Below are 20,395 nucleotides of genomic sequence, written 5' to 3'. Positions count from 1 at the left end.
TGTTGGAGGCTATTTTGTAAATGACATCGCCGAAGTCGAGGATCGGTAGGATGGTCAGTTTTACGAGGGTATGTTTGGCAGCATGAGTGAAGAATGCTTTGTTGCAAAATAGGAAGCCGATTCTAGATTTAATTTTGGTTTGGAGATGCTTAATGTGAGTCTAGAAGGAGAGTTTACAGTCTAACCAGACACCTAGGTATTTGTAGTTGTCCACATATTCTAAGTCAGAATGCATTTGCATTTAAGAGCAGTTGGAGGCCACAGAAGGAGAGTTGTATGGCATTGAAGCTCATCTGGAGGTTAGTTAACACAGTGTCCAAAGAAGGGCCAGAAGTATACAGAATGGTGTCGTTTGCATAGAGGTGGATCAGAGAATCACCAGCAGCAAGAGCGACATCATTGATGTATACAGGGAAGAGAGTTGGCCCAAGAATTGAACCCTGTGGCACCCCCATAGAGACTGCCAGACAACAGGCCCTCCGATTTGACACACTGAACTCTATCAGAGAAGTAGTTGGTGAACCAGGCGAGGCAATCATTTGAGAAACCGAGGCTATTGAGTCTGCCGATAAGAATCTGGTGATTGACAGAGTCGAAAGCATTGGCCAGGTCGATGAATACGGCTGCACAGTAATGTCTCTTATCGATGGAGGTTATGATATCGTTTAGGACCTTGAGCGTGGCTGAGGTGCACCCATGACCAGCTCTGAAACCAGATTGCATAGAGGAGAAGGTACGGTGGGATTCGAGATGGTCAGTGATCTGTTTGTTGACTTGGCATTCGAAGACCTTAGATAGGCAGGGTTGGATAGATATAGGTCTGTAGCAGTTTGCGTTTTGAGTGTCTCCCCCTTTGAAGAGGGGGATAACCGCGGCAGCTTTCCAATCTTTGGGAATCTCAGACCATACGAAAGAGAGGTTGAACAGGCTAGTAATAGGGGTTGCAACAATTTTTGCAGATCATTTTAGAAAGAGAGGGTCCAGATTTTCTAGCCCGGCTGATTTGTACAGGTCCATATTTTACAGCTCTTTCAGAACATCAGCTATCTGGATTTGGGTGAAGGAGAAATGGGGCAGGCTTAGGCGAGTTGCTGTGGGGGGTGGAGGGCAGTTGACCGGGGTAGGGGTAGCCAGGTGGAAAGCATGGCCAGCCGTAGAAGAATGCTTATTGAAATTCTCAATTATAGTGGATTTATCGATGGTGACAGTGTTTCCTAGCCTCAGTGCAGTGGGCAGCTGGGAGGAGGTGCTCTTATTCTCCATGGACTTTACAGTGTCCCAGAACTTTTTTGAGTTTGTCCTACAGGATGCAAATTTCTGCTTGAAAAAGCTAGCCTTAGCTTTCCTATTTGCCTGTGTATATTGGTTTCTAACTTATCTGAAAAGTTGCATATCACGGGGCTATTCGATGCTAATGCAGAACACCACAGGATGTTTTTGTGCTGGTCAAGGGCAGTCAGGTCTGGAGAGAACCAAGKGCTATATCTGTTTCTGGTTCTACATTTTTTTAATGGGGCATGCTTATTTAAGATGGTGAGGAAGGCACTTTTAAAGAATAACCTAGGCATCCAGGCATCCTCTACTGACGGGATCCTTCCAGGATACCCGGGCCAGTTCGATTAGAAAGGCCTGCTCGCTGAAGCGTTTTTGGGAGCGTTTGACAGTGATGAGGGGTGGTCGTTTGACCGCAGACCCATTATGGATGCAGGCAATGAGGCAGTGATCTCTAAGATCTTGGTTGAAAACAGCAGAGGTGTATTTGGAGTGCATGTCAGTTAGGATGATATCTATGAGGGTGCCCGTGTTTAGGGATTTGGGGTTGTACCTGGTGGGATAATTTGATAATAACCTAATCAGTGTTTCATCTATAAATATCTTTCATATAAAGTAATTGCCTTTCACAAAGCAATGCTAACAATAATTTTCATATTATTCTCTTCTCGTTTGTTTAAAAACGTTTGACAATCACTTAACCCAACAGCGCTTAATGGTTAATCACTTAACCGTTTGGTAAACCTATAGATTTTAAACTGGTTTGTCTACAATATATGGATTTAGAGAACTACAGAAATAAAAAGTGTGTTTGTAAAGTATTGTAATGCGTGCGTATTGGCAGCAGAGAAGTCATGCGCAGGAGAGCAAAGATAAAAATCACAGTGAACAAAAACAATAAATAAATACAATGGGACGAAACCCTTCGCACGCCAGACATAACGTGCACAAACTCTTACAATCAACATACCGGACAAGACATGTGGGGAACAGAGGGTTAAAAACACAACGTAATTGATGGGATTGAAACCAGGTGTGTGGGAAGACGAGACAAAACAAATGGAAAATGAAAGGTGGATCGAAGATGGCTAGAAGACCGGTGACGTCGATGTCACGTTCCTGACCTTGTTTTCCTTTTGTATTGTTGTGTTTTGTGGGTCAGGGGCCTGTTGCACAAAAGTAGAATTAAGACATCCGGGATAAATGACTCAGCTGAGCTCAATGAAGCCAAAACATGTGCGTCCAGGCTTAATTGGTTGCACAAAGACCAAGCCAGGATGAGCAGACACGGATTCATTAAGCCAGGTGAAACCAATCCTGGATAGGTGCGCGCTCACGGCTCACTCAAATAGACCCCGCCACAGATCACAGATTAACTGATTTACCATGGCAACTAGAGCCGCGTACTTTTCCCCGTCGAAGCACAAATCCTCATGGAGGCATACGAGGAGGTAAAAGATATAATTAAGAAGAAAGGCAACACCGCCACAGTGATAAAGCAAAGAGAAAAAGCGTGGCAAAGTATTGCAGACCGCCTGAATGCGTAAGTAGTGCACAATTACACACTCACCGCTCCGCTGAAACATCACAATTACAATTCAAATATTTAATTCACATCTCCAAAAATGCAGTTGTACTGTAATTATGAAACGGTTAAATTTTTAATTGAAATGCACTGCAGATATGAGTGAAATTGTGTAAAGTAACTCCATCACACTGTATAAAGCTATGATAAATTTTGATATTTTTACTGAAAACAAGACAAAAATACCAAGTAATTTTTTGCAGTGTGACTCCATTAAATTGATGTGTGTGTGTGTGTGTGTGTGTGTGTGTGTGTGTGTGTGTGTGTGTGTGTGTGTGTGTGTGTGTGTGTGTGTTAGATTAAACATGAACGGGCCAAAACGGACATGGCAGCAGGTCAAAATCAAATACAAGAACATTCTGCAGAATGGTATGGTCCCTGACTAATATTTAACAAAGCACAAGCATATATTGTACCCAGAAAGGTGCCTGCTCACACATTGTCTGTACTGTTTTAGCAGTGAAAAAGAATACCCACAGACAAGGCACGGGTGGTGGGTCACCAAAGGCTGACCTTACCCCAGCAGAGACATGGCCTGGAGCTAAATAAAGGCAGGCCCGTCTTAGAGGGGATCCCTGGGGGAAAGAGACGAGCATAGTTCCTCCCAAGATGCCACCCGCTTCATTCAAGGTATGTCCTTCCATCTCTACATGGGATACAACCACATTCATATTGAATCAATTTGGACTGTCTGACTTTGGTTTACCTATTGCCTTGCAGTGTCTGGCAGCACTGTGTTCCTGTTAGAGGCACCAGCACAAGCACCAGACGATGCTGATCCAGTGAGTACTCCATCAAAGGCATACTGTAGGCCTGGCATGTCTTGTCTACTAGCTTCAATATGAATCCGATTAAATGTGATAGGTGAAGCCCCAGTGCAGCAGCAACAGCACATGATGGAGACGATGATGAGGAGGAGACCATCTCTCTGGATTCCAGAAGGCATGAGGTATCATGTTAAGACTGTGAAAGTACTATTTACTCTACAATGGTGAGGAGTCCTCTCAAAATCAAAAAATCTAATTTCTTTTACAGGACCCAGATGCTATACAGTGGGAAACCAGCCTGGCAACATAGTGCGTATTAATAAAAGGACACCACATCCTGCCAAATTCCAGCTGCGCTAATTGTATATGTGTTCACAGAGCTCACAAGCTATCAGAAAGTGTTTATGGCAACCACCTCCGGCGCCAAATAGAACTGGCAGACATAGACATTCAGTACAAGAAGAAAAAGATGGAAAATCTTGCACTGGAGTCCGAAATAAAAAAGAGGACAATTAGGAAACTGGACCTTTAAATAAAAAAACTTGAGAGGGAGGTGAGATATGCCTTCAATGTACACTGTATGCTAACTGTAACACAAATGTATAATCATTATTTTTCTTTCCTCCCCCAGCTCCAAGAAGATGACACAGCTCAAAATAAAAATTAGGTATATTCCGTAAAGTCAAGTGAGCCATGACATATAGAGCTCTTATTGTGAGCACACAGGACGGTGGCATCTTTCTAAGTTTTTTTTATTTTCCAGCAATCAGTACAACCAAGTCATCGTTATAAGGCATCGCCCTCTTTGCCCACCCCCCAGCACCAGGTGTGGCCACTAGCCTATATGAAGGCCCAATTTTCTGTGCATGCATTCGTGCGAGATGTGGTGGATGAAGAAGCACTTGTGCTGAGGAGAGCCTTCAGGCGAGAAAGGGCTTCAGGGACCGGTTGGACCCACTGGCCTTCCCTGATGACCATCTATATGAAAGATACAGGTTTTCTGCAGATGGCATCAGGTATCTATGCAGACTACTGGTCCCAGGATTAAGCACCGCACTGCACGGAGCCATGCACTGAGTGTGGAGCAAATGGTTTGTGTGGCCTTGCGCTTTTTTGCTAGTGGAGCCTTCCTGTACTCAGTGGGGGATGCAGAACAGCTGAACAAGGCCACAATTTGCCGCACAATAAGGAGTGTGTGTCTGGCTATCAAAGCATTAGCAGATGTCTTCATCTCCTTCCCTGGCCACAGAAGACTCTGTGACATCAAAGAGGAGTTCTATAGGATTGCAGGTAAGAGGATCTACAAATTACAGGACAACTGTTAACACATAGTAGGATACTCATTACTTTGTGTGACAGGTTTCCCCAATGTCATTGGTGCAGTGGACTGCACACACATAAGGATAAAAGCCCCTCAGGTGCCCATGAGGCCGATTTTGTGAATAGGAAATCCTTTCACAGCATTAATGTTCAGGTGAACATAACTTTTTGATATTGTCCATTGACGAACACTCTGCATTGCCAGTGACGTGCATTGATTGGTGTAATATTCCTCATCTTATGATTTCAGATGGTCTGCAATGCTGACTGTGTGATCAGCAATGTTGTGGCAAAATGGCCTGGCTCAGTCCATGACTCCAGAATCTTTCGGGCCTCTGAAATCTATCAGTGCCTATCACAAGGTAAGCCACAAACCCCTATTTATAACCATCATGGCTGTGTCAAGAATATCACTGTGTTTATGAGGTAGTAATGATGAGATTTTGTGTTGACAGGTGAATTCTCTGTGTGTTGCTGGGAGACAGGGGGTATGGCTGCCAGCCTTTTCTCCTGACACCTTTCACAGACCCCAGGAAGCACAGCAGGCCTACAACCATGCCCATGCCAGGACCAGGGCCAGAGTTGAAATGACCTTTGGCCTCCTGAAGGCACGCTTTCACTGCCTTCACAAATTAAGGGTCAGCCCTGTTAGGGCATGTGATATTACTGTGGCTTGTGCTGTCCTCCACAATGTGGCCTGCCTGAGGAAGGAGAGGGCCCCCAGAGTGCACCAGCCATGGACTGGGACAATCCGGCAATCTTCCCTGATGACGACAGTGGTCGGCTGCTGAGGGACCAATATGTGTTGAATTATTTTAGTTAGTATGTGTGCTTTCAATTTTGGTTAAATATGTCCTGCGGTGGCAGAGGAATTTGGGTTTTTTTGGGTTCGTTTTTGACGAATTTGGCCTCTTATGATGTTTGTGCGGTATACTGTGTGTAATACAAGGCTGCAGGGAGGCTACTGCATCCATTCATTTGTCTGTTCAGTTGATGTGTATGGATTTGTCCTGCATTATTTTAGTGTGCAGACATGCAGGTGTTGTATATACAGACCTTTGAATGTGTATGTATCATTTTGTATAATATGCTTGTTCTGTGCTTTCCATCTTGTAGAGTCACTGTGACTTCAGTTTCGAAAGGAGCTGATGGTTTACCTGCTTTGTTTTGTCCTTATTCAATAAAGGAACTAATGTTACACATTGTGTTTTTATATTCATATGGAATGTGTATTTGTTTATATGACAGAGTACTAGGGCCACACTGAAGAAAAAGGATAAAGTCATAAATTTATGAGGCTGGTTCTTTCTGCAGAAAAGCTACATATGTTTTTACAGTTTTGATACTTATGACAATGTGATACTTAATATTCTGGCACATCAGCATGTCTTTGTTTATGAAACCATACTGAAGTACAATTTCACGAAATGCCCCACATCTGTCATTTTAACAACTGTCCTCCTTTAAAACAACTGGTTACAATATTATGACTTGTGTTTTTTTCCCCTCTGTGGCCCTAATATTCTATCATTTTATATATAGCCTTATAGTCTATGGGAAACTGTAAATTATCTAATGATAGCAACATCATCTAAAAATCATTTTTTATCCAAAATCATTGAAATTAATGATCACAAACGTTTAAATAATAACAGTGGGTCTAGTTATATGTGATAACAATGTATAGTGAGCAGTGAAATAACTATTGGTTTCCATTTGTGGTGACTGCTGACTGACATTAGGGATGAGATTAAATAGATCCTGGAATTTAGCCTGGTCTGGAGCAGGCTAGCTCCACAGAATAAATCTCCATGGTAATTTATACCATAACATATCCTCCTGCCCCCTATCCATCTTTAGTGCAACCGGATTACGGATCAATTGAGCCAGGATCACCAAGATATCCTGGCTTAATCCCTTATCCTAGTTTTGTGCAACAGGCCCCAGGACGTGAGCTGGGTGGGCAGTCTGTGTTGTTTGTTCTWTGTTAAGTGTCAGGTTTAATTGACCTTGTATGGCTCTCAATCAGAGGCAGGTGTTTTCGTTTTCCTCTGATTGAGAGACATACATAGGGAGGTTGTTTCACATTGTTTGTCGTGGGTGGTTGTCGCCTGTGTCTGTATGTTCGTGCCACACGGGACTGTAGCGTTTGTTTGTAGTCGTGTACCTGTTCATGCGTTCTTCACGTTATATGTAAGTTCGTGTCCAGGTCTGTCTTCATCGTTTTGTAAAATTATCAAGTGTTCTTCGTGTGTTTAGTTTCGTCTTGTTAATAAATCATTATGGCATCATACCTCGCTGCACATTGGTCTTCAGATCCCTCTCTCCTCTCCTCGTCCGAGGAGGAGGAATTAGAGTTCCGTTACAGTCGACCACCGAACGTTGCCCGAACAAGGAGAGGGACCGACTTCGGAGGAAGTTGTGACAAGTATAAACATCTAAATGATATGTATGATACATGATAACTATACATAATGTATATTGACTTTGAGGGTCCTGTGTAAGAATTTCCACAATTTGGTGTCAACGAACAGGATCAGTGATTCCACCTGTGGAGCATCTCAGTGAAGGTCTGCGAGGGAGACACCGGTGCTGCATTCCCTAGTGGGAAAGCGTAAGGGAATTTCCCTTCTGATCAAAAAAGGTGACGTGGACCCGCCTAGACCAGACTTCTACTGAGAGCTGCCTGGGGGAAGATACCCGATCTGTGAAACTCAGAGGGACATGTCTTCCGAATTTCAGTAAGTCAATTTAAATTAATTTGTATAAAAAAATACTAATAATGAAATCAAGGCGAGTAATGAATAAAATGGTACCCATAGCCTTATAGAGAGAAGACTATTCACTTATTTTATGAGAACTATAGCGAAAGCTTAATGGTCCCATGGAAAGTCCCACTAACAGCTGTCTTTAAGCATTTATAAGAAATGTCTATGTGGTCTGCAGCCACTACAACATAACATGAGGTACACTACTGGTCGAAAGTTTTAGAACACCTACTCATTCAAGGGTTTTTATTTTCTTTCTACATTGTATAATAATAGTGAAGACATCAAAACTATGAAATAACACATATGGGATCATGTAGTAACAAAAATGTGTTAAACAAATCAAAATATATTTTATATTTGAGATTCTTCAAATAGCCACCCTTTGCCTTGATGACAGCTTTGCACACTCTTGGCATTCTGTCAACCAGCTTCATGAGGTAGTCACCTGGAATGCGTTTCAATTAACAGGTGTGCCTTCTTAAAAGTGAATTTATGGAATTTCTTTCCTTAATGCATTTGAGCCAATCAGTTGTGTTTGTCAGAAGAGAACTGGAAAAATGTAAGAGACAAAAAGAGAAGAGAGAATGTAGAAATACAAGATGCAAATTAAGGAGCGCAAGCAGTAGGAAGAACGTCAGTAAAAAAGTAGCCGAGATGAAGAAGATGAAACAAGCAGCAGTGATGACAGCAATGAGGGCAGAAAACAGAAAAGATACGAGAAAGAAGACCTCCCCGGGAATGTATCTGATAATACGCTACTCCATCCCCAATGGTGGTGGTAGCATTTTGGAAATGGATAGACTGTGGGATGTTGATGAAATTAAGGCAATAGTGGGTGATGTCACTGACCCAGCAAAAGATGCAGTAAAGTTTGAAGAAGTAAAAACAATCATCTCCATGTACAAAAGAAATTGAAGAAATACTCTGCTGCTGTTTAAAATTTCAATGGAAGGACTAAACATGTGATATCGCGATGTATTAGTGGCTAATCGTGGTGACCAGCTGGATGCAGTGTTCACCGCTATAAAGGCTGCTGTCCCTAAACATACAGACTGGCAGAACCATATCCTCTACCTGTAGATAACGTAGATAATGTTATAGATCAGCTCCCACAGAACTGGAAAACTCAGCTCCCACAAGTTTAATATCCAAATGTAAACCGTAATAGTACTAATTTCAATCCATTTATTATCCAAATTTCAGTAATTTGTGTTACAGCTTAATATGTCACATCTCAATCACACAACTTTCACATCCACATTCACTTAGTACCATTCCCAAACACACTCGGTAATCTCCTCATTACCCCATGTGCATCTTCAACGATTCTCTTGTCGTTACTTGCTATGCACCATATGTATCATCAATGGTTATCTTGCCGCTACTTGCTATCCATATGAATAACACCCGTATTCAAAAATACACAGCCTGTCAAACGTTTTAGAACACCTACTCATTCAAGGGTTTTACTTTATTTTTACTACTGTTGACTGCTTTTTCTTCACTCTGTGGTCCGACTCATCCCAAACCATGTCAATTTGGTTGAGGTCGGGGGATTGTGGAGGCCAGGTCATCTAATGCAGCACTCCATCCCTCTCCTTCTTGGTAAAATAGCCCTTACATAGCCTGGAGGTGTGTTGGGTCATTGTCTTGTTGAAAACAAATGATAGTCCCACTAAGCCCAAATCAGACGGGATGGCGTATCGTGAAGCATTTATTTGGGCTGCAATTTCTGAGGCTGGTAACTCTAATGAACTTGTCCTCTGCAGCAGATGTAACTCTGGGTCTTCCTTTCCTGTGGCGGTCCTCATGAGAGCCAATTTCATTATAGCGCTTGATGGTTTTTGCGACTGCACTTGAAGGAACTTTCAAAATTCTTGAAATTTTCCGAATTGACTGATCTTCGTGTCTTAAAATAATGATGGACTGTCGTTTCTCTTTTCTTATTTGAGCTGTTCTTGCCATAATATGGACTTGGTCTTTTACCAAATAGGGCTATCTTCTGTATAACCCCCTACCTTGTCACAGAGGTTCTCTAGTGCTTATTTTTCACTCTCTCTCTTCCGTTCCTGTTGTTTTTGCTGGTAGCTTTCTATCTTCTATCTTTGATCACACCTTTTGATTACACATTGGATAGATATGGAAATGTATTGATTTTCTGTAAATTGTTGTGTATTGCCTAATGTGAAAACTGTAACTTACAGTACTGCAGCACATTACTTTCAGCACTTCTAAGGGCGATTTGAAATGCGTATCTTGCATTGTTTGCTATTTGGATTAACTTGTAGTTAAAATGACCAAATTTAAAAGATATCATTATGTTGTGTTTTGGTGATTAAACCAATGGTCTCATTACATTTCACTGTGACCAGTGTGACCAGTTCAGTTTGTACTAAGAGTTGTGAAAGTGTACCACTCAGCAAACCGTTTATTCACAGTTTAGCTGATGAACGCACAACTCCGTTCTCGCAAGACAAGTTCGCAATACTCATCTCAGCCTCAATATACGGACTCAATATACGGAGTTGGGCGTTCCTCAGCTAACACAGCTTCAAACTTCGTTCTCTGTGTAGGAACTAAAGTGGAGCAATCTCCGGAACTWAAGTGTTCAATTTTTGTTCCCTGATTCGTTACAATTAATAACCGGACCAAACAGTTTAGCAGCCACGCATTACGTTTTTCAAGCATTATTTAGTTTTAGTTATATTTAGTGAGCTACCTTAGTTCTTAACAACTCACTGAAATRGCACACTTCGTTTGTAAGAGGCACGACTGATATTTTTTCCGATAAGAAGAACATTTATATTTAGGCTAGAAACTTGAGGCTGACTTAGCAGAGCCGGATAAATGAATCTAGCTAGCTAACGTTAGCTAGCCTAGCAAGCTGTGTTTAGTTATAGTTACGTATCTGTCTCAATGATCATTGAGTGAAGATTATTAATGGACAGATCATACCTCATCTATTTGTGGATAAAATATACATATGTTATATTCTGATATTCAGGAAGGAAGCTATTTAGTACAGCATATACAAACAAAATGCCAGTAGCTAGCTAACGTAGTGAATGACTTAACGTACATATTCACTATATCATATTCATGTATAGCTATGCAGACTTTTAAATGTCACATGCTAACAACAGCTGTATTTCACAGGTCTTCTACCATAGAGAAATCCTGATTGCCAAGCCATGATTCAGGTAGAGGCAGGAGTCTACATCGGGGCAGCATCTGACCTGAAAGATGCCCAGGACCTGACCAATGCTGGCATCACCCACATACTCACAGTGGACTCAGAGCAGCCAGCTTCACCTGATGGGCCATTTAGGATGAAGTATGTCTATTCCCTGGACGAGTCCTCCACAGACCTACTCAGCCACCTCGATGACTGCATACGCTTCATATGTGATGCTTGCGAGGCATCAAAATCTGTCCTTGTGCATTGGTGCGTGAGACCTATCAAATCCTGAGTTATTTAATGCATATCATGATGATAGCCTCACATGCATTTGACATGCAACGCTGTGTTTGTGTTTTAGCCACGTAGGCCAAAGTCGGAGTGCGGCGGTGGTGACTGCTTACTTGATGAAATGTCATAAAATGAACTTCGGCGATGCCTATGCCAAACTCCAGCAACTTAAACCTGATGTAAAGTAAGCAAAAAAAGCTGTGATTTTATTATACCATTCAACTGCAGGGTCTGAATTGTTCATGTTTATTAAGGACACTTTGTTACTTAAAGGAAGTACTGTTATCTTGGTCAACTATGTCCATTGTAAAATGTATTTTACTATGTTTAGGATGAATGAGGGGTTTGTGGACCAGTTAGCACTATATGAGTCATTGGGTTGTGAAGTAGATGTCACCCGCCCCCAGTACAAGCAGTACAGACTCCAGAAACTCGCAGAGAAATACCCAGGTATATCCTGCTGCTTTCCTCACCTCTTCATCCTTTCTGTTATTTACATTTAGCAGACGCACATTTTTCACCTAGTCGGCTCGGGGAATCGAACCAGCACCTGTTTGGTTACTGCCCAACATTCTTAACTGCTAGGCTAACCTGCCACCTTTTCTTTCTTTCTTCCTGTTTCAGGACTGCTGTAGTTTATTTGACTGTACCAGGGGACATTACTCTGTTTAACCTAATTGAAACATTCATCCATATGAATTGAATTGCTGCCAGCTCTGTTTTGTAGAGATCCTCTTAAGACCGTTGTTTATCCTTGACGCAGAGCTTCAGAATGTCCCAAAGGAGTTGTTTGCAGTGGACCCTTACCTAAGCACCTGTTCTGAGGTGGAATACAGGTGTAAAAAGTGTCGGTAAGGGAACTGAATGAGTGAATAAATGAAGAATACACACACACCCTACGGTTTCAGATGCTGAACAGAGACTGAAGTGAGAGTGAAAAATAAAGGCTGTCAGCAAGCAACACAAATGTTCTTCATGTTCACCCTCTGGTGTTACCCCCTCTGTCTTCCCCTTTAGACGGAAACTGTTCCGCGCTTCCAGTATCCTCAGTCACACTATTGGCAATGGACCGACTGCGTTTGCGTATAAGAAGATGAGTAACCTACCGAGTGGGGACCAGACCCAATGTACCTCCTACTTCACTGAGCCTGTCCAGTGGATGGAACAGGCCTTGTTAGGGGTGATGGATGGACAGGTAAAAATGACCATTCGCTTTCAGATGGAATAGTCGTACTTAGTTAATGCTGGCATGGAATATTCTGACATTTTGTTCAGTTTAAGTCAGTTTTAGTCACATTGTTCAGTGTAAAATGAGAATGCATATTTATCTTGGCACAATATAACAGACTTACTGAAGCGGCTCTACTATATTTAGCAGATCAATTAATAAACAGAATTCAAACTGAATGATAACCTACAAACGAGACTCCTCGATGACCACATTTGAGAATAATTAACTTAGCATTTACTTGTTATATTTAGTGTCTTCTAAGTATTTAAAAAAAAACATTTTTTAAAATATATATATTTTTATTTTTTAGATCTTGTGCCCAAAGTGTAGATCCAAGTTGGGCTCATTCAGCTGGTGTGGGGAGCAGTGTTCCTGTGGTCGATGGGTGACTCCAGCCTTCCAGATGCATAAAAACAGAGTGGATGAAATCAAACACATCAGTATAGCCACACTCAAATCATGAAAATGTAAAAATGATTCACATCTGTAATAAATTTCTCAGAATAGCTGTCTCCATCTTTCTATGTCTGCCATTGTTGTTTCTTAGATATTGTAGGTTACCTAGACTATTTCTACTACTTGCATATTGATTGAGTAGCCTGAAGGCAATTCCACGGTAACAGTGACACTGAGACTCAGATTTGTCACTTTAAAATGTATGTCAAACAATAACCAATGATTGCAAAGTTAAACAAATCATAGAACTCTATGCACGTGAACTACTTTTAACAATTTCCACTGAACATTTTACATAAACATATTTACTTGAAAAACAGTTCAGATGCAGAGTTTGGTAACAGAATGACGGTTTGTGTCATCATTCTGTTACTGAACTTTGCATCTTCAAGTAATTGTATTTTTGTAAGATTTTCTGTGGAAATTGTTGAAAGTAGTCCTTGTGAGTGGAGTTGTATGGTTTATTTAACTACGCAATCATTGTTTTTTGTTCAACATTTAAAATGACATCTGAGTCTGTGTCACTGTGCAATTGCCGCTAACAAGATGGTATTTATTTTTCTATATTACATGCAACTAAAGCAGATTGCACAAACTGTTGATGAGTTTTTTTTTTGTTTTTTTGCGTTGCTCGTAACTTGTTTTGTACATAATGTTGCTGCTACTGTCTCCTATGACCGAAAAGAGCTTCTCAACATCAGCACCGGGATTGCTCACCTCAAACTGGACGAAGAGTTTTTCTTCAATGAGTCGGACGCGAGGGCTATACTGTTGACACCCGGCCCCGTGATTCGCTGGAGAAGGAAACTGAGATTTCGAGGAAAAAGATCAGGGTGCCTTGTGAGGTTATTAGTGATGAGCATTCCGGCTCTTTTCAGTGAGCCGGCTCGCTCGGCTCATCAAAAAGAGACGGCTCTTTTGGCTCCCAAACAGCTCTTTAAAAAATATGTTTTGTAGTTTTTCAAGTCAAAGAGTTTGCGATAGTTTTACTATGATTGGTGTTAAAACAATTCTAAATTATTAAATGAAATCATACTCTACCTTAACCACAATTTATTCAAAAATGCATTGGTCTGTTATGACCAAAATAAGGCTATTAAACATTTGCATTTAAAGTATAACTTTTATGTATATTAACAAAGTGCATATAAATCTAACCATTCAAAATGAATACAACCTGAACAGCATAATAGAATATTGCACCATATCAAAGAAAAATAAATAATTTGCAAAACTGCAGCATCCCACAAATTGAAATACATTTAAAAAAGGATGCTATTACACGTGGATTTAAAGTATAACGTTTTAATGTATATAAACAAAGTGCATATAAATGTAACAATTCAATATGACTACAATCTGAACAACATAATAATAGAATATTGCACCATATCAAAGAAAAATAAATAACAATGTGCAAAACTGCAGCATCCCACTGAAAACATTAAACTGGTCCCTCTTTTCTCTCTTCTTTGTTGCCATGTTATAACCAGCAGCACACAGCAATGCTGACCATATTTTGCTTTTATGAGAGATTTGCATTCAGAATTGCAAGCTGCCTCACTTTCGAGGGGCTGATGAGGTTTCTTCTCTCAGTAATTATTTGTCCCGTTTTCGAGAAGACCCTCTCAGAAGGAACGGATGTGGCCACTATGCAGTCTCCCTATCATAACTTTAGTAAGCCGTGGGTAGACAGAGGCCTTGTTCTTCCACCAGCTCAGAGGATCTGCAGATCTTTCTCTTTCCACTGATCTCCACAGTGACCTGCTCAAAGGGTTCCAGGACTCTGCACACCTCCTCCACCACCTCCCATTCCTCTTGGGTCAGAGCATCAACAGGTGCATTGACAATGGCCAGGGTAGAGATGATGGCATTCTTTGACTCAAGAAACCACTTCAACAAATAAAATGTTGAATTCCTCCTTGTAGTGCAGTCTTGATTTTACAGCTGTATCATCGAGAGCATGCTGACGGGTTGCATCACTGCCTGATATAGCAACTGCTCGGCCTCCGACCGTCAAAGACTCCAGCCACCCTAGTCATAGACTGTTCTCTCTGCTACCGCACGCATGTGACTGTCAGGTATGCGTCAATGGCTGTAACGCTTCGAACACACCGGCTGCGTCATTGCATCACTGCTGCATAACATTTTGCGCAGCTAGGCAACTATACTGATGCAGGTACCTTTTGCAAATGGTCGCATGCGGTTGGACACATGGAAGAGAGAATAATTTTCGCAGTATCCTCAAAACCGTGTCTTGTTGACACAACTGCTGACAGCTACAGGGACATAAACACAAAAAAATGCTGCTTGGAGACAAGTGTCCACGATAGTAGGATTGCCAGGTCAGTTTAGTAGTGAGCTTGTGCTAGATATGGCTAGTTAGCGTTAGCTAGCAGACCCACACAGACCTGCGCTTTCGGCGGGGCTGGTCCCGGCCCAACAGCGCGATCAAGACCACCTTCCTCAACGTTGGTCTCATTGTTGAAAGAGCCTACTCTGCCTATCTTTACTATTTATTATTGCATTTCGCTCCAAAACTGCATTTGAGGGAAATTATATTATAGGCTCTCACAATTAATTTGAGGATGTCATCGAATAAATAATATACTTGGCAAATAAATTTATAAAAAATGTAAAGAAATTATGCAATCAAACTGTTTTTATGTAATCACAAATTTTTACTGAATGTGTATGCAAAAAAAAACCCGACATTCATATTTTGCTACTTTCTGTCAAGTCCACTCATACAATTTGATGCATACGTTCGATTTATCGAACGTATGCACCACACAGAACGCACTGCAACTGCCTCTGCAACGCAATGCTGCAAGGCAAATGCAGCGTTCCATTGGAAATGAATGTACTTCTGGTGTATCGAAGCGCAATGACGCAGTCGGTGTGTTCGAAGCGTAAGGGAGTCAGGTGCAGAAGAGCAGATATTGGGTAGCCAACGGAGCCTTTTATTTAGGCGAACCAAAAGCACACGGCAAAGTGAACACGAAATAACAACACGGGTTAACATAACCCAGCGCAACAGACTAACGTGCGCATAACATGAAACAGAATAAACAATACCACACAAAGACATGGGGGAAACAGGGGGTTAATAAATACACAACACATAATGAGGGAAATGAGAACCAGGTGTGTGGGAAAACAAGACAAGACAAATGGAAAATGGATCGGCGATGGCTAGAAGACCGGCGACGTCGACTGCCGAGCCCCGCCCGAACAAGGACAGTGACAAATAACATTTGATTTGAAATAAGTATCTCTCTTCCAGAATACCTTTCTCTATATTTCTGTCTGTCTTACCAGTATTTCTACTGCTCACATTATTCAATGGAATGATTATTATTAGCATTTTATGCCCCCCATATCATAATGCATTGGCATTTTGAAGAAGCAGATCTCCAGACATGTACTGTAGATGTTTGCGTCAGTGTGCGGCTACTAGTTCAAATAACCTTTATCACTAGCAGGCGAGACCGGCTGGGAACTGTCATGTTATGTAAATGTCCCATCGCGGGTTCCGTACTAATAGCAGGACGTGTATTTTTTTATTTATGGTATTTATAGTGGAGAGTTGACGGCAAACTAGGAAATGTGAACACTTTGTTGTGACTCTTTTGACAATTTCTAACATTAGAAATGGCAGAGTTACGTTTGGATTTAGACAGTCATCTACAATATGGGCTATTTGACAGCGATTTAGCCGATATTTGCATTGATCATGATGGCGAATGGGGTAAGTGCGATTCTTATTACATAATAATAGCTGTGTTGTAAACACAACGTGCAACTTCATTGACTGTCTGGATATAAAGAATATGCTCTACGTTATTAAATATAACATACGTTTTAATGCTCAGGYGCAGCAGTACTTGTTTTGACAGTGTCAATAAGCAACTTTCCCCCTTACTGTATTTTTTTATGTATTGAAGCTACTTTGGAAACTCACTGGTCTCTTGCAACATTTTTACAGGCGTAATGTATTAGAATAGATACGTTGGATTCTTTCACTGATCTGTTCCCGCTTGCAACATTGTTACAGACATCAACCTGTTTAAAGAACTTGAAAACCTAAGTGATGCAGAAGAACTGCTTCAAGAATTTGAGTTCACACCACCTGATGAAACAACACTGCAACAAGAGGTATTACATCACATTACCCCTCTATGTAATGCGATGTGTTATTATCCTACTAGGCTACATCTAAAATTGTTGGTAGTAGTAGCTGCCTAACCTACAATCAGTCTTAGTGACTGAAAGTGACAGCTAACAGACTGCATGTTTCTCAGGTGAATGACATTAATCTGTTACAATGGAGATCCTTCGCCAGTGGAGATACTGACGGTTGCTGCACAGGTAAAAATCACAAGGATTGCATCACTTTCAGTTGAACTATAATAGCCAAGCCAAGGCAAAGTAGGCTGAGTGTAGTCAACCATCAGAAACCCTACTAGAACCCTGTGTCTTCCTGGTAATAGATTCAAATCTCATACAGGAAACACACACCCACACTGTAAAGGGGATTTTCCGGTGAACAGAAAGGAGAGCATTTGTTGATAATATAAATAAAACAATCTATCCGGTTTATAGCAAGATTTCAGGGCGAACACATCCAGAGCCGAAGCAAAGAAAATGTCTCTGAGAAGGCCCTTATATATTAATTACACTGCACCAAATGTTCTGTAAACACCAGCCTGAGAGGCTTGTAGGAAGTCACAATATAGGCTGCTACAGAATCACACAGTGTCACAGATGCAGGTACATGTAACTGCCTAAATAAATGAAACACCTGAGTAAATGAGGGATACAAAGTATATTGAAGGAAGGTGTGGTTCCTGAGTTAATTAAGCAATTAACATCCCATCATGCATAAAAATGCCCAGTTGCCCATTATTTTGGCTACAAGACTAGAAGTAGAGATCTCAGTGACTTTGAAAGATGCGTCTCAAAGGAGCTTAGGGGGTTTAAAGGGTGTGTGTGTGGCTCAATCACCAGATCTCAACCCAACTGAACACTTATGGGAGATTCTGGAGTGGCACCTGAGACAGCATTTTCCACCACCAACAACAAAACACCAAATTATGGAATTTCTCACGAAAGAATGGCGTCACATCCCTCCAGTAGAGTTCCAGACACTTGTAGAATCTAGGCGAAGGCGCATTGAAGCTGTTCTGGTGGCTCGTGGAGACCCAACGCCCTATTAAGACACTTTATGTTACCTGTACATAATGAGTGTGTCCTCAAATCCAGTCTGGCATCAAACTTTAACCATAACATTCAACACTGGCAGACATTTAATACTGGCAGACATTTAATACTGGCAGTTAAACAGGAACATCAGTACTTGCAACAGATAATTATTGAAAACGACTTAAATAAATATGATACTTAGACATACATTTTAAAGTCACAGTTAACCCTGTGTTGTTCATTGAGCAGTATCCGGTACATATCGGACTAACATAATCAATGGGGGCCTCCGGTCGCTAATTCGTCCATGATTACTACAAGTTTAGATACCTGGCCACATACCTGGCCAGATTAATTTAGACATCTAAAAAATGTTAGCTGACATGGGCTATTTGAGTGACTGTCAGTGACTGACATAGCAACAGAAAAACGGCTAATGTACAACCAACAGTTTTTTGTGTGTGAGTGGGGGGGGGGGGGGGGTGGGGGGGGGGGGGGGGGGGGGGGGGGGGGGGGGGGGGGGGTGCTGGAGGGAATTGATCCATGAGCCTACAAAAGGGCCCATCCCTGCCCTAGTCAGTAGACATTAGGTGGCTGTTCTTGGGCGTGGGAGGCTGCACCTGTGAGGCCCCCAAACTGTGTTGTAAGGTCAATCACACAGGAAGTGAAAGAGGATCGGCAATGTGATGCCCCTGTTTGTCAATTGAATTGAGTTCTAATGTTTCTGTTGGCAGATGTAGGAGTGCCTGGGTCCTCCCTATCATCTGGATCTGCGTTAGTGATACCTCCTCACTGTCACCACTATCCCTGAAAGTAAGATTTCAATTCGCTCAACACTCTCCCCCTATGCGTAAATAGTAGGCTAAGTACTGACTACTCTCACTAACTTCTGTCTTGTGCATGCCTATGCGTACCAGCAGGAAGATGATGTGTCTATGCAGCCTTTACCGACTATGTTGTCTCCTGAAAAGAAAATACACAAGCGAGTCAGCCATCTCCCAGAGGTGAAACGTCTCTTTGATGTACATGTCACAATATGGTGGATATCTTCAAAAAATAATTGAACGTGTCTGTTTAGTTGTATCATAGTTCACCCCTGTATTAACCAGGGGGCTCCCGAGTGGCACAGCGGTCTAAGGCACTGCATCTCAGTGCAAGAGGCGACACTACAGTCCCTGGTTCAAATCCAGGCTGAATCACATCCGGCTGTGCGTGATTGGGAGTCCCATAGGGCGGCCACAATTGGCCCAGCGTCGTCCGGGTTTGGTGGGGTAGGCTGACATTGTAAATAAGAATTTGTTCTTAACTGACTTGCCTAGTTAAATATAGGTTAAAAAAATATATATACAAAACACTTACTTATTCTCTTACTCTTTTCCACCAGCCAAGCGGACCCGCCCACCCAAACCAGAGGGTGTCCCATTCAGCCCAAACTTCCCCCCTCTGTCCTCCTCACCCAACCCTTGGCCCCTCTTCTCAAAACCAGGACCATTGTCATCCAGCCCGTTGGCCTGCAGACTGTGGTCTCAGTGATCAAGGATCCACCGCATGTGACTGTCCATGCTACTGCACCCTCTACTGGTGAGATTCTGAACTTTCATACTTTAACTCTACTCATGTGTTATCTTACAATGAAATAGTATTTAGTATGTCTACTATTATTTGGAGGGTTTGAATAGTGTTCTGCACAGTTTTGTTGTGACGAATGCCCTTTATATTGGTGGGTCTTATTCACTGAAATAATTCAGGTTATATGGCTTCCTGGGGGGGGGGGGGGGCTATGGATCTGTCCCAGTTCGAACTATGTTAGTCACATGCAATATCTCAGACCCACTGGCCCGATTTTTTTTTTTGTTGACGAAACTTGGGGGAATGATGCGTCTTGCTATAGGAATCATCTGGAATTCCAAACTTTGAACAAGCATATCTCTTGCCCCGTTTGAGCTACTGTCATGTAATTTTGCACATATATGCATTTTTTCATGACAGAAAGGTTCCCCATAAGGACCTATAAACTCTGCCGCAAATTAGATTTTGCATCATTTGTAGAGGTTGACGGGTTTACTGTTGCCTTGTTACAGTACATAATGGTATTTGTAAGGTAATGAAAAGCTGAAACAACATTCTGTGAACAAAATGAAAAATAGTATATGTATTTGTCCTATGACTGCACCTGTTGTTATTGACCACAAGGTGTCCTCAAAACAGTGGCTGTGTGCAAAGAAAGATACTGGCTTCTCCTCAAATGTAATCTAACGTAGCAGCAAAATATACGCCTGAAACTAGATCCCCTACATACAAGAACAAACAAAAAACATT

The 20,395-nt window shown here is 41.7% G+C and overlaps 2 protein-coding genes and 3 long non-coding RNA genes across 14 annotated transcripts in view; all 5 read left to right on the top strand.

Annotated features, from left to right (window-relative positions):
* Positions 1–2,433: 2,433 nt before the first annotated feature.
* Positions 2,434–3,389, top strand: LOC139029354 (uncharacterized). The gene is made up of 3 exons (XR_011481668.1): positions 2,434–2,815; positions 3,156–3,226; positions 3,315–3,389. It is a non-coding gene; the product is annotated as an uncharacterized lncRNA (long non-coding RNA).
* A 644-nt stretch (positions 3,390–4,033) lies between these two features.
* LOC139029353 (uncharacterized) lies at positions 4,034–4,457 on the top strand. Its single transcript, XR_011481667.1, has 3 exons — positions 4,034–4,177; positions 4,256–4,291; positions 4,388–4,457. It is a non-coding gene; the product is annotated as an uncharacterized lncRNA (long non-coding RNA).
* A 112-nt stretch (positions 4,458–4,569) lies between these two features.
* LOC139029294 (uncharacterized) lies at positions 4,570–5,975 on the top strand. Its single transcript, XR_011481593.1, has 3 exons — positions 4,570–4,914; positions 5,195–5,306; positions 5,400–5,975. It is a non-coding gene; the product is annotated as an uncharacterized lncRNA (long non-coding RNA).
* A 1,078-nt stretch (positions 5,976–7,053) lies between these two features.
* On the top strand, positions 7,054–12,921 carry dusp12 (dual specificity phosphatase 12). 5 transcript variants are annotated; one of them, XM_024010513.2, is made up of 9 exons: positions 7,054–7,137; positions 7,261–7,372; positions 7,479–7,685; positions 10,872–11,160; positions 11,255–11,368; positions 11,516–11,634; positions 11,948–12,035; positions 12,202–12,379; positions 12,726–12,921. In XM_024010513.2, exons 4-9 carry the CDS (start codon positions 10,907–10,909, stop codon positions 12,876–12,878), a joined length of 906 nt encoding a protein of 301 aa, XP_023866281.1. In that variant the 5' UTR covers positions 7,054–7,137; positions 7,261–7,372; positions 7,479–7,685; positions 10,872–10,906; the 3' UTR covers positions 12,879–12,921. The 5 variants fall into 5 exon arrangements, with proteins under 5 accessions (XP_023866281.1, XP_070305053.1, XP_023866282.1 ...); XM_070448952.1 differs by having other exon boundaries at positions 7,261–7,393; XM_024010514.2 differs by lacking the exons at positions 7,054–7,137; positions 7,261–7,372; positions 7,479–7,685 and adding an exon at positions 10,344–10,474.
* A 3,163-nt stretch (positions 12,922–16,084) lies between these two features.
* Positions 16,085–20,395, top strand: part of LOC111979525 (cyclic AMP-dependent transcription factor ATF-6 alpha) — a 43,736-nt gene continuing 39,425 nt past the window's right edge. Inside the window, exons 1-6 of one of the 6 annotated variants that reach the window (XM_070448950.1) lie at positions 16,085–16,622; positions 16,929–17,029; positions 17,176–17,242; positions 18,811–18,889; positions 18,994–19,080; positions 19,461–19,657. In XM_070448950.1, coding sequence (XP_070305051.1) covers positions 19,001–19,080; positions 19,461–19,657 — 277 coding nt within the window. In that variant the 5' untranslated portion in view covers positions 16,085–16,622; positions 16,929–17,029; positions 17,176–17,242; positions 18,811–18,889; positions 18,994–19,000. The remainder of the gene's footprint in view (positions 16,623–16,928; positions 17,030–17,175; positions 17,243–18,810; positions 18,890–18,993; positions 19,081–19,460; positions 19,658–20,395) is intronic. The other 5 variants (XM_070448951.1, XM_070448947.1, XM_024010121.3 and 2 more) reach the window with 5 other exon arrangements.

The sequence above is a fragment of the Salvelinus sp. IW2-2015 genome, linkage group LG19 (assembly GCF_002910315.2).
Source record: "Salvelinus sp. IW2-2015 linkage group LG19, ASM291031v2, whole genome shotgun sequence".
NCBI classification, from domain to species: Eukaryota; Metazoa; Chordata; class Actinopteri; order Salmoniformes; family Salmonidae; genus Salvelinus; species Salvelinus sp. IW2-2015.
The sequence above is the reverse complement of the archived record's forward strand: the minus strand, read 5'-3'. Positions and strand labels throughout refer to the sequence as shown.